Raw genomic sequence first — 12,484 nt, 5'->3', positions numbered from 1 at the left:
AAAATAACCAAGTTTAAAATCCTGTTTCTACCGATTATAAGGTGTGTTCTTTCACAAGTATAGAAGGCATACCAATCACTGTCCCAGTCCATCTGCTCTTCTGAAAGGATGCACCCAGACCTGCTATCCCAAACCAGCCACATACACCATGTGACCCAGCCACATACGATTAAATCTTCAATGAATATCTGAATTAAGTTAAACTAATTACATTCTCTGTTTCCTAAGAATCTGAAGTTGGACATTTATCAATGTAGGCTGATCAGAAGCTAGGTAGAATAAGCAACCTGTCAAAGAACTAGTTTACTAGCATTTCCTTTTTTCCTTTTTATAATTTACAAAAATGTTCTGTTTATATTATATGAAGTGACTAATGGCTTTTTAAAAATTTCTATATTTTGGTTGATAGCTTTTCATTGTATCTGATGCATTTTAAGAAGTGCTGAGTTTATAAAAAATTCACTTGTGAATATATTATTATAACATTCATGCAAATATTTTCAAAATCAGTAACCAAACACTTCAGCATAAAATAGTAGCTTAAAATCAAACTGAAATTTGTGATGAAACAGAACAACTATTTTGTATTCAATACAAAATACCAAATTTTTATTAGAAAGCTATATTTCAACGCTAGGACTTTTATGCTATTTGTTGAATAGGGACAGACACCAGGAGTTTGAAAAAAATAGAAAATGACATTAAATAACATTAAGAAAAAACAGAAAAGGCTAAAAACTGTCTCATCAATGGTAAAATGCTAAAATTTGGGATCCTGACAAGGAGCAATTGGGATAAACTGATTTGGTAGCAGTTTTGTAGAAACATTGAGGGAACAGGGATAAATGTTTTTTAAGTACAGAAAGGAAATGAGAGTGGAAGGAAAGGATAATCATAATGAATCATATGACCGGTAGGTACCTCAAAGTATATACATCAAATACAGATTTGTAAAATATTGATTGGTTTAAAATCCTAAAAATGATCACATGGGAGGTAAAGTAACAAAAACCTTAGGAGATGTTAGAGAGCTAATCATTTGAAAACAAAAAAGTGAAAATCAAATATTTATCCTGTCTTAAAATTGTATTTAAGGGAAACCAATTGCTGATCATGAAAATTTATTTGAAAAGCAATCAATGAGAAGGAAGGAGAAAATGCATTTTGCCACCTATGAATTAAATCTAGGTAACAATCACCAAAGTCTGCTTGTGTCACAAAAAGTGAGACAACAGTTATCACATGCCTCCTAGGGGAAATACACAGCACCAATTGTGAGGGATTTTCAGCAAAAAATTGAGCCTGAATCTGACTGACTTGGATTTTGCATGAAATATAAGGAACTATACTACCCTGCATGGCTGCCCACAAGATCCAGACTGTAATTTGAAAAGACAAACCCAGTTCCTTCAACAAATTGCAAGATAAACATAATGAAGACAAGGAGACTAAGAACAAGAAGGATGGGGATGAAGGAAGAGTTACAGGTTACAAGAAACTTGAAAGATATATCAATCAACCAAATAGAATATATGGACCCTGTTTCATCCTCAAAAACCTTTAAAAAATAATTCATGAGACAATCTGGTGGAAATTGAAACAACACTGAATGTTAAATGTTACATATTTTTTGAATGTTTTAGGTGTGATAACAGGATTGTGATTATGTCAATTTCTAAAGAGTCCCTGGGTTTTAGAGATAGATACTGATATATACATTGAAATATACTGAAATATACATTGATAAAATGATAATGATATTTGGTATTTGCTTCAAAATAATGTGGCAGATCCTACTTCTGATAATGGCCACATGAGGTTGGGCAAAACTCCACAGAAAAGTTGATTATTAAAGTCAACCATTTTAGAGCATTGGTAAATGACTGTACAGGCTATAGCTTGAAAAGTTTTTTTTTTCCTGAAAAACTAGATCAGAAGGTAAGAAGTACAAGTTTGTAACATTCTTGTCTGGAAGGCATTGCTATCCCTCTAGCTCAGGTTGTGAAAACATGCAGATTATTGGACAATGACGGCAGATTCTATTTGGACCAAGTGACAAAACAGCTAGAAATAGGAGGAGATTCTGGAATGAGAGAAAGCTGTAATGATAAATCTACACACATTCCTGACTGATAAAAATACATCCACACGAGAACTTCTGGACTACCAATCTCAACCTGCACACAGCTTTCATAGCAGGCGTAGGAGTAAAAGCTTTACTGGCTAAAGGTGTCTGAACATAAACTCTACCCATATTACTGGATGAATGTCAAACAAAACCAGTACAGTGAGGAAAGAACCCTAGGGATCCAGGCTTTAAAACGTAAAAGTGAGCAAAGACATCAGAGGTACTATGGTGAAGGCAGATTTCATAGTTTGCATCCAGGGAAAGCAACTGCCTACTAAAAAAGCAACAACCCTCAGAACAAAACAATCTGCAACATATTCTATATAAAGTGTTCAATTTTCAGCCAAAAATCACTGCAAAGAAATAGGAAAATGTTATATTATTTTCAAGAAAGAAAGTTCAACAGAAAATTATATAACTAATAGTTATAAAAGTTACAACTATTAATGAGACTACATATTGACTTTGGCAATTAGATTTCAAAGCAGTTATGAAAATATCCAGTAAATTAAAAGAAATATGCTCAGAACAAGTGAATTGGGAATCACAGAAACTATAGAAAACTGTAGAGTTGAAAGTTCAATAACTGAAATGAAAAGCTCACTAGGTGAGCTCAGCATCAGAATCAGTGAATTTGAAAGTAGGTCAATAGAAAGTATCCTATCTGGAGAAAAAATTATTGACTAAAATTAACAGAATGTCAGATTTCTGGCACAATATCAGATGTCTCTGCATGTGCAAACTAGGTCCCTGAAGAAAAAAGGGATAAAGAGGTAGGAAAAAGTACTTGAAATAGTAAAATACTCCCCACATTTGGTGATATTAACTAGCACGTCCAAGACCCACCACAAATCTCAAATAGGAAAAACAAAAACACATCAGAGTCAATCTGCAGGAAGCCACAATAAAAAAGCTTGTAATCAGCAAGAGAGCAAGAGACAAATGACACATCACATACAGGGACAAACACTATTAACAGATTTCCAGTCATAAATGGTGAAGGCCAGAAGACACTGGAACAGTCAAAAGGCTGAAAAAACTAATGACATCCAATTAATTTCGTATCCAATAAAAGCAAGATAAAGACTTCTCCACAAAAACATTTGTCACTAGCCTACCTGGGCTATAAAACGTGCTAAAGGAAGTCTTGAGCCTGAATGGAAATGGTCAGTAAGTATATGAAAAGATGCTCAATATCACTAATCATGAGGGAAATGCTTCAAATCCACGATGATAAGCAACAACAGACACAGAAAACGAGTGTTGAGAATTTGGAGAAGGTAGAACTCTTGAACGTTGCTGGTGGCTCCGTGAAATGCTGCAACTGCTGTAGAAAACAGTATGGTGTTTCTGAAAAACAACTGCACAGAATTACTATATGATCTCACAATTCCACTGGTGGGAATATAAGCAAAAGAATGGAAAGCAGGAACTCAAACAGGTATAGCAGTGTGCACAGACAGTCATTATTTGCAATGGCCAAAATATGGGGACCACCCAAATATCCACTGATGGATGTGTGGATAAGCAAAATCTGATACATATGTACAATGGAATATTATTCATCATTAAGAAGGAATGAAACTGACATGCTGCAATGTGAGTGAACCCTGAAGACACTATGTTCAGTGAAATAAGAGAAAAAAATACTGTATGATTTCACTAATATGAGGTACTTAGAAGAGCAAATTCACAGAGACAAAAAGTTGAACAGTGGTTACTAGGAACTGGGAGGAAGACAGAACAGACAGTTGTTCTTTAATGTGTACAGAGTTTCAGAGTAGGATGATGAAAAAGTTATGGTGACGGACAGTGTTGACAACTGCATCTCAGTAAAAATGTGCTTAATGCCCTTGGACTGTATGATTAAAAAGAGTAAATATTATGTATGTTTCACCACATTAACAACCCAACTAAATAACTGGCAAAAGATTTAAGTAAACACAAAATAAGGCACACAACAACTAAAAAGAACATGAAAAGATGTTCAGCGTCTTTAGTTGTTAGGAAATGCAAAACAACACCATGAGATAACACTATGCTGCTGCTGCTAAGTCGTTTCAGTCGTGTCCGACTCTGTGCGACCCCATAGACGGCAGCCCACCAGGCTCCCCCATCCCTGGGATTCTCCAGGCAAGAACAAGTGGGTTGCCATTTCCTTCTCCAATGCATGAAAGTGAAAAGTGAAAGGGAAGTCGCTCAGTCGTGTCCGACTCTTAGCGACCCCATGGACTGCAGCCCACCAGGCTCCTCCGTCCATGGGATTTTCCAGGCAAGAGTACTGGAGTGGGATGCCACTGCCTTCTCTGAACACTATGCTAGAATTGTTAAAAATTAAAAGATGGCAATAACAAGTGTTGGCAAGGATGTGGAGTGACTTGTCTTTGCATACATTGCTGGGAAGAATGGAAAATGGTAGAGCTATTCTGGAGAACAGTTTTCAGAAACAAATGATTACATGCCCAGTCCTGCATACATGTTCTCAAATCTGTGGGACCCCCACTCACCTCAGAAATGAAACCTATGAGATCCCAATCAACATATTCTCTGGAAAATAGTTATAAATGAGGGGAAAAAGTAAAAGAAGCATCATGGCCTGCCATACGCATTTGTATTTTCTTTCACATTTACTAAAATGCAATGGAAACTGAAGAAAGATAACTATCTGTACAAAAGACATAAACCTAGTACGGAAACTTCAATACTGATAAAAAGTAACTTCACATTTTTAGTACATTTTATTGTGTCATAACCATAGCAACTGTCTAATCTTACTTGGTAAAACTGTTTTGGGAACCAAAGCTCATGAAATCTACATTACATATTTATTTATAAGTAGGAATAATTACCATTTGCTGAATATGGGCATCTTGAACTTCTTGACGTTCTTTATCAGCTTTCCGCTTTTTTTCCTTTTCATGCTCCCAGAAAATCTGGTCTGCTTTTAGGATAGCTAGCAATTGTTCTGTAGCCTCTGTTTTCCTTTGTCTTTCTTCTTCCTCTTTATTCTTCATCTAGATGATAGAAGGCAAAAGAAAAAACCATTTTTAGCAACCAATGGCCTGGAAGTTAGCAAGTTCCAAGTGGAAAGTCAGCCAGGCGCAATGAAAGCGCCGGAAGTTGGGGTGACTCCCACATGGCCAATTTACTTTTTGTTCTAGTAATATCAAGAAACAATGAAAACGTAAGTAGAATGATACTGGTTTAAAAAAATATAGGAACAGAAAAGCAAGACCATCTCAAAATAGGGAAACATTTATAGCATTATATAACTGCTATAATGCTTAAAAACTATCTAAATCTTACGAAAGTCAGTCATGTAAGGGATAAATTCTGAAGTATTAAGATACACAGAAACACAATGGGGTAATTTTTACCTGGTTTATCTTAAAAACATTCAAATGAAAGTTAATAACTTTTTTACATTTCAGATGGTTCTGAAACCGAAGAGACTATTACTTTGCATCTATAAAGATCTTATTTGTAATTATCATGTCATCTTCTATTAGAAAGTAAACATGGTCTGATTTCAAGAATATTGGAAGATAATTTTATGCAATGTTTTTCAAATAGCTTAGTTTTTTGTCAGAGAAGCAGAGGGAGTAAGTTAGGAGAAACTGCAGCAAAGGGCTCCATTTTGTTTGATTTTTACTTAGTGAATTGCTTACCACAAGAGCTCTATGTTCTGCGATTGCTTTTAATTCTGCTTTGTTTTTTTCATACTTTTCTCTTTCTCTTTTTTCCCACTCAGCCTCAGCTTCTGCAATATCTCTAGCAATAATCAAATCTTCATTGTCAAATTTCTCTTTCATTAGTTTACTCAGGAAGTTATTTATTCTTTCTCTCCGTTCCTCCATTAGCCTGTAACAAAATAGCCATTTACTAGTCAAGTCTTCAAGAATGGTTTTGTTACGGAGCCAACATACTTTAAATGAAGATAGATAACTTTCCTTTTGCACCAGGTTAAGTCCTCTCTCTAGTTCAGGGCCAAGCATAATGCCTGGCACATCATCAACAATAACTGCCTATCTGTTAAAAGAATGGGGGCATTTTGGTTTAGGAAATTGGGCAAAAACTTTTAACTTGAGTTGTGACATATTCACTGATCAGAGTGAGTTTGCAAAGCCACACTGGAGAAGCAAAGAGAAAGGACACAGTGCGTGCCCCAAGGAAGTGACAACCTAAAGTGGGAAAAGGGCTTCCCTGCTGTCTCAGTGGTGAAGAATCTGCCTGCCTGTGCAGGAGACACAGGTTTGATCCTAGTCTGGGAAAATCCCACAGGCCATGGAGCAACTAAGCCCAATCCACAACTGCTGAAATCCACATGCCCTAAAGCCTGTGCTCCACAAGAGAAGCCACTGCGATGAGAAGCCGCGCTCTATGACTAGAGAGCAGCCTCTGCTCCCTGCAACTAGAGAAAGGCCACACAGCGCCAAAGACCCAGAACAGCCAAAAAGTAACGAATAAAAAAATAAAGTGCAGAAAAGGCAGTTACGGAAATAACTATGCAGGCAAAAGGCCACAATAAACCTAGAAAGTGATGTGGGCAAATGGAAAAGGAAGGCTTCGTGGAAAAAGTCACATTTCACCTGGGCTTTCAAAAACAAAGTGCTTTTCTAAACACTTTTATTGATTATCTACTATGTGCCAGGGACTATTGCAGTTATTGGGACATAGAAGTAAACAAAAACATTAAAAATCTCTGCCTTTGTGGAGCTTTCACAATAGTTGGGGTAGAGACACAGCAAACTAAATAATTTAAATAGTATTGGATCACCAATGAAAAAAAGAAAGCCGTTAAAGTGATAAGCAATGTGGGGTATGCGGTTATAATTTTAAATAACACAGGGATGTCCTGAATGAGAAGGCAATATTTGAGTAAAGATCTGAAAGAGTCAAGGGAGGTGAGAATTTCCCAAAGAGGGTACAGGAGAAACTCAGTGTAAGTGAGGAAGAGGGAAAGAAAGAGAACAGTAAGAGATGAGGTTTGGGAGAGGGAGTTAGGGTCACTGGGAATTAGCATGGGTACAGAGCCTTATGGGCCATAATCAACACTCTAAGTGTGGTGTGAAGCCACCAGAGGGTTTTGCACAAGTGAAAAGCATAATCTAAGCAAAAACACGATGTACTCTATCTTCACTCATCTCATCCCAAATTGCTCACTAAGGTAAGCAATGACCTCTACATCTGATGAGTGCTGTACTTTAAAACTCTCTCCCTCTAGTCACCTAACACTGATGACTGCTCTCTGCTTAGTAAATTTTCTCTCTCTCACACACACACCCTTGGCAGTTTCTTTGCTTTTCCTCCATTCTCTGGAAACTATTCCTTGGTCTTCATATTATCTTTGTTCTCCATTTGACCTTTAACTATGGATTTCCACAGGGACTACGTCACCTTCATTTCTTATCTACTCCCCCTAGGTGAGCTCACCTGTACCCACAGTTCCAGCTGCGACTTGTATATCAATGGCTCATAAAGCCATCTCCAGCTTTTATACAGCTCTCATACCCATCTCCTAAAGCAGAGATATTCAGTATTTCCAGTCATCTACCACATAGATGCAGAGACATTACTTTGCCAAAAAAGGTCCATCTAGTCAAGGCTATGATTTTTCCACTAGTCATGTATGGATGTGAGAGTTGGACTGTGAAGAAAGCTGAGCACCAAAGAATTGATGCTTCTGAACTGTGGTGTTGGAGAAGACTCTTGAGAGGCCCTTGGACTGCAAGGAGATCCAACCAGTCCATTTTGAAGGAGATCAGTCCTGGGTGTCCTTTGGAAGGAATGATGCTAAAGCTGAAACTCCAGTACTTTGGCCACCTCATGCAAAGAGTTGACTCATTGGAAAAGACTCTGATGCTGGGAGGGATTGGGGGCAGGAGGAGAAGGGGACGACCGAGGATGAGATGGCTGGATGGCATCACCAACTCGATGGACCTGAGTTTGGGTGAACTCTGGGAGCTGGTGATGGACAGGGAGGCCTGGTGTGCTGCGATTCATGGGGTCGCAAAGAGTCGGACATGACTGAGCGACTGAACTGAACTGAACCACATAGATGACATCAATATTCCATTGGAACCCCAATTCACATGCTCCAAGCTGAAATCACAAAGTCACTAAATACCCTGATATACATAAAATAATAAGACCTTTATTCCTAAAGACTGCACTTTCAAATCACAACTTCTGATCTAAAATAATTTCAGATAGTACTTTATTAAGCACAAAAATTATTTTAGACACTGACCTGTGTTTTTCAGCTTCCTTCTCTTTCCCCATTTGTGTAAGACGCTTTTTTGCTTTGATGAATTTTCTAATCTTTTCATCTTCTTCCTCTTGCTGCTGCTGTTCTACAGCTTTGATGATATGTTTATCATTCAAATGTTCCTGGGGCAGGGGGAAATTGTGTTATCACAAAGAAAAGTCTCAACATATAGATATCTAACAGGAACCTGTCAAACGGTCAGCTTCTAATATAATTATTTCTCTCTTGGAAATTTATCTCAAGGAGATAATCATAGCTGGGCATTAAATTTCATGTACCATGTATTTCATCTCAGAGTTATTTATAATATTGAAAAATTGAAAACAACTTCTAAATATTCAATGATGGAGAAACAGTTAAACTATGCTCTCAGGACATTGGAAGATATAAATAACAATCAGTAACTAGGAGGAAAAAGCAGAATATAAAGCATTACCATAGTGTATTTTAGTTTCCCATGCACATATAAGTTTATACTGAATATATAACTGGAAGAAATGCGTCAAATGTTAACAGTAGTTGTCTCTAGGGTATGAGATTATAGATGACTTTTACATCTTAATTTTCTGTATTTCTTTTCAAATATCTCATTTCTTTACAACTATGTAATCTAAAACAATACTATTAATATAATTTAAAAATATAGTAAATATATATAATCTCATTTAATGTTTGAATAGTTAATATATGCTATACAAATTTTTTGTTGTTGTTGTTGGTTTTTTTTTTTTTACAAATTTAAAATATTTTTAAAACACACAGTGTAAAATTTTTCCTACCACATCTACTCTCTTCCTATGCCTAATTCCACCCACCAGGCTTGATTACTCTGAAACGAATTTCTTGTCTAGGCTTTCTTTTTACACATATACAAAAAATTATACAGATGTATATTCTGATAAAAATTTTTAAACTAGGTCATTTTTTAAACAAAAATAAAAATCTGTTCATATCAGCACATATTCTACTACCTGACCTCAGCCATCACAATAATAGGTGCCTTTAAACACAACAGCCCGGATATACAGGCAGATCCGTGCTTCTGTTACCATGGGCGGGGGGTTCAGGGTTGGGAACTCATGTACACCTGTGGTGGATTCATGTCAATGTATGGCAAAACCAATACAGTATTGTAAAGTAAAAAAAAATAAAATTTAATTTAAAAAAAAAAGAAAAAAAAAGGGGAAAAGGAAAAAAAAAAAGTAGAAGTGAATTCAAGGTAAAAGTTACTAGGTGCAATTATTTATTATTCCAACATATTTATAACTCAAGGTTACTATGCTTAAGTACTCTTCTATTTTATGGGATATTACTTTTAAAAGCCTGTAATCTGGCTAGGAGATAGATTAGTAGACATGAAAAGGTAATGAAAATATCAAACTCTTAAAAGTGATTGTTTTGAATTATTTCTTAAAAGCTTTATTTTACTGTTCTTTCTAAGTTACTGTAATGTTCATAAGGATTTTTATAATAAGAAAAGACTAGAATTTAAAAGTTAATTCTGATTTTTTATAAGTTGAAAGCCTCAGCTCAAGGTCACATAGCTAGTAAGAAGCCAAGTTAGCATTCAAAACAGGTCTGTCCTATTCCAAAGTGACTTGGAGAGATAAAAATATTATATTCATGAACCAAGAATAAGATTTCATGCAAAAGGAATAATGATATTACTGGTATTCTATAATACTTTGAAATTAAAACTTTCATCACTAAAATTAAAAATTCAATAGAAGATTTAGAAGACAAAGTTGGGGATAACTCTTAAAGTAAAAAAAAAACAAAAATGGGAGGAATAATTAACTGCCTACTGAAGAGTCTTTCTTCCCTTCGGCATAAGTAGCAGAACCCAGATTTTGTTCAGAGTGGCAACAGTCTCAGCTAGAAGACTATATTTCCAAGCGTTCTTTTCAGCGAGGTGTCACTAAATTACAACCAATGAGATTTAATGGAAATTGTTAAATGGGAGTTCTGAAAAAGTTCCTTAAAAGGAGAAAAGTTAGAACACTCTTTTCTGTCCTTCATCCTTTCTTCTTCTTGCTGCCTGGAGTCTGGTCAGGACAAGGGGAGCTCCAGCAGTTATTCAAGGCCATGAAGCAATCCTGAGAACAGAAGCCACCTCTGTTCTGAGAATAGGAAGGCAAAAAAAGAAAAGCTGTCTCATTCCTTGTTGATTCTGGAGGAATCATATCAGCCTTGAAAAGATTAGCTCTGCTCTTCAAATAAAGGATTAATTTTTAAGGTACTATTGCAATTTATTTTGTAATTTTTTACATTTTTCATTTTGAGTTTTCTGTTATATGCTTGTACCCTAACTAATAATATGAGAAACTATTTTTTAAAAATTACAGCATCACTTCAGAAAGTCCAGAGGGGTTTTAGAACAGAGAAAACAAAATAGAAAGGGACAAAATTATAGAAGAAATAACAAAACTTGACACACTTATGGGTTAAAGCATCAACTGAGTGCTTAGCAAAATGAAAAAGACCTACACAAGGTATGTCCCTGTGAAATCTTAGAGACTCTGAGAGCTTTCAGAGAAACAGAGAGAAGGAAAGAAAAAGCCAAACACAGTAGCTTACACACATAAGATGAAGACCATAAATGGGATGTAACTTCACAATAGCAACACTGAAAGCTAGATGATTAAGAAACTCTAAATACACAACTCTGAATTCTGAACCTGGAATTCTACATCCAAACTATAAAGCAAGCACTACCTTAGATGATAACCTTTCCAGATAAGAAGTCAAAAATTTCACCTCCACTATAGCCTTTCTTCAGAAGCTACTCAAAAATGTATTTCAGCAAGATGAAGGAATAAACCAAGAAAGAGAAAGGCTTAAGGTTGAGGAAATAGGAGCTGTGACCCAGGAAATTGGCACAGGGAAGGCCCAGAGTGGCAGCTGAGCAGCAGGCCTAAAGAGCAGGGACTCTGGATGTGGGAGTACCAACAAAACCAATAACATAGATAATTTAATATTACTTAGTTGAACACTTGAAAACTAGTATCATCCATTTGACAGAACATGGAACATATGGAAAAAATTGAGGTGTACAACTTTAAAGCAAATGAAAACAATGACAATTATTTTAATCACAGAAGCATATTTATGGAAGCAAAAAATACAGTCATAGTATTAACTCTTTGATGAACAATATTCATTTAATCATAATAATGATTAAACTAAAATTATACCCTGATTATTTAGGGAGAAGAGAATGAGAAGAGGGTAGTATCAGAAAAGAGCTAAATCCTCTTTAGGACAGAGAGACAGAAAACATTTAAAATTGATAAATCCAGATACATATCTTAAAGCTTAATATATTTTTTAAAATATGTGGATTATTTAGAATATAATATTCCAAGAAGCAGACGAAGTAGAGCAAGGACTGCTACTCTAAGCGATTTGTGATGTTTGATGTTTTAAATCTGTATGTATGTAACTTCGTGAAAGTCAGACACAACTTAGCGACTAAACAACAACAACGAATATGTTACTTAAGAATAAAAACTAACTTTATAAAGAAAAGGATGTTAAAAATTACAAAATAAATTACAACAACCCTAAAACAATTATTAAACTACTGCACAATGACACTCATCTCACATGCTAGTAAAGTAATGCTCAAAATTCTCCAAGCCAGGCTTCAGCAATACATGAATCGTGAACTTCCTGATGTTCAAGCTGGATTGAGAAAAGGCAGAGGAACCAGAGATCAAATTGCCAACATCCGCTGGATCATCGAAAAAGCAAGAGAGTGCCAGAAAAACATCTATTTCTTCTTTATTGACTATGCCAAAGCCTTTGACTGTGTGGATCACAAGAAACTGTGGAAAATTTTGAAACAGATGGGAATACCAGACTACCTAACCTGCCTGTTGAGAAATCTGTATGCAGGTCAGGAAGCAACACTTAGAACAGGACATGGAATAACACACTGGTTCCAAATAGGAAAAGGAGTACGTCAAGGCTGTATATTGTCACCCTGCTTATTTAACTTCTATGCAGAGTACATCATGAGAAACGCTGGACTGGAAGAAACACAAGCTGGAATCAAGATTGCCGGGAGAAATATCAATAACCTCAGA

General features: G+C 36.0%; 1 protein-coding gene across 1 annotated transcript in view; it reads right to left on the bottom strand.

Annotated features, from left to right (window-relative positions):
* CFAP210 (cilia and flagella associated protein 210) overlaps positions 1 to 12,484 on the bottom strand; it is a 28,004-nt gene that overhangs the window by 598 nt on the left and 14,922 nt on the right. Inside the window, exons 7-9 of the mRNA XM_068968452.1 lie at positions 8,379 to 8,518; positions 5,797 to 5,989; positions 4,978 to 5,142 (exon numbers count right to left, since the gene is read on the bottom strand). Of these exons, the coding sequence (XP_068824553.1) occupies positions 4,978 to 5,142; positions 5,797 to 5,989; positions 8,379 to 8,518 (498 nt within the window). The remainder of the gene's footprint in view (positions 1 to 4,977; positions 5,143 to 5,796; positions 5,990 to 8,378; positions 8,519 to 12,484) is intronic.

Source organism: Capricornis sumatraensis, chromosome 3, assembly GCF_032405125.1.
Source record: "Capricornis sumatraensis isolate serow.1 chromosome 3, serow.2, whole genome shotgun sequence".
NCBI lineage: Eukaryota > Metazoa > Chordata > Mammalia > Artiodactyla > Bovidae > Capricornis > Capricornis sumatraensis.
This window is presented reverse-complemented; position numbering and strand designations above follow the sequence as displayed.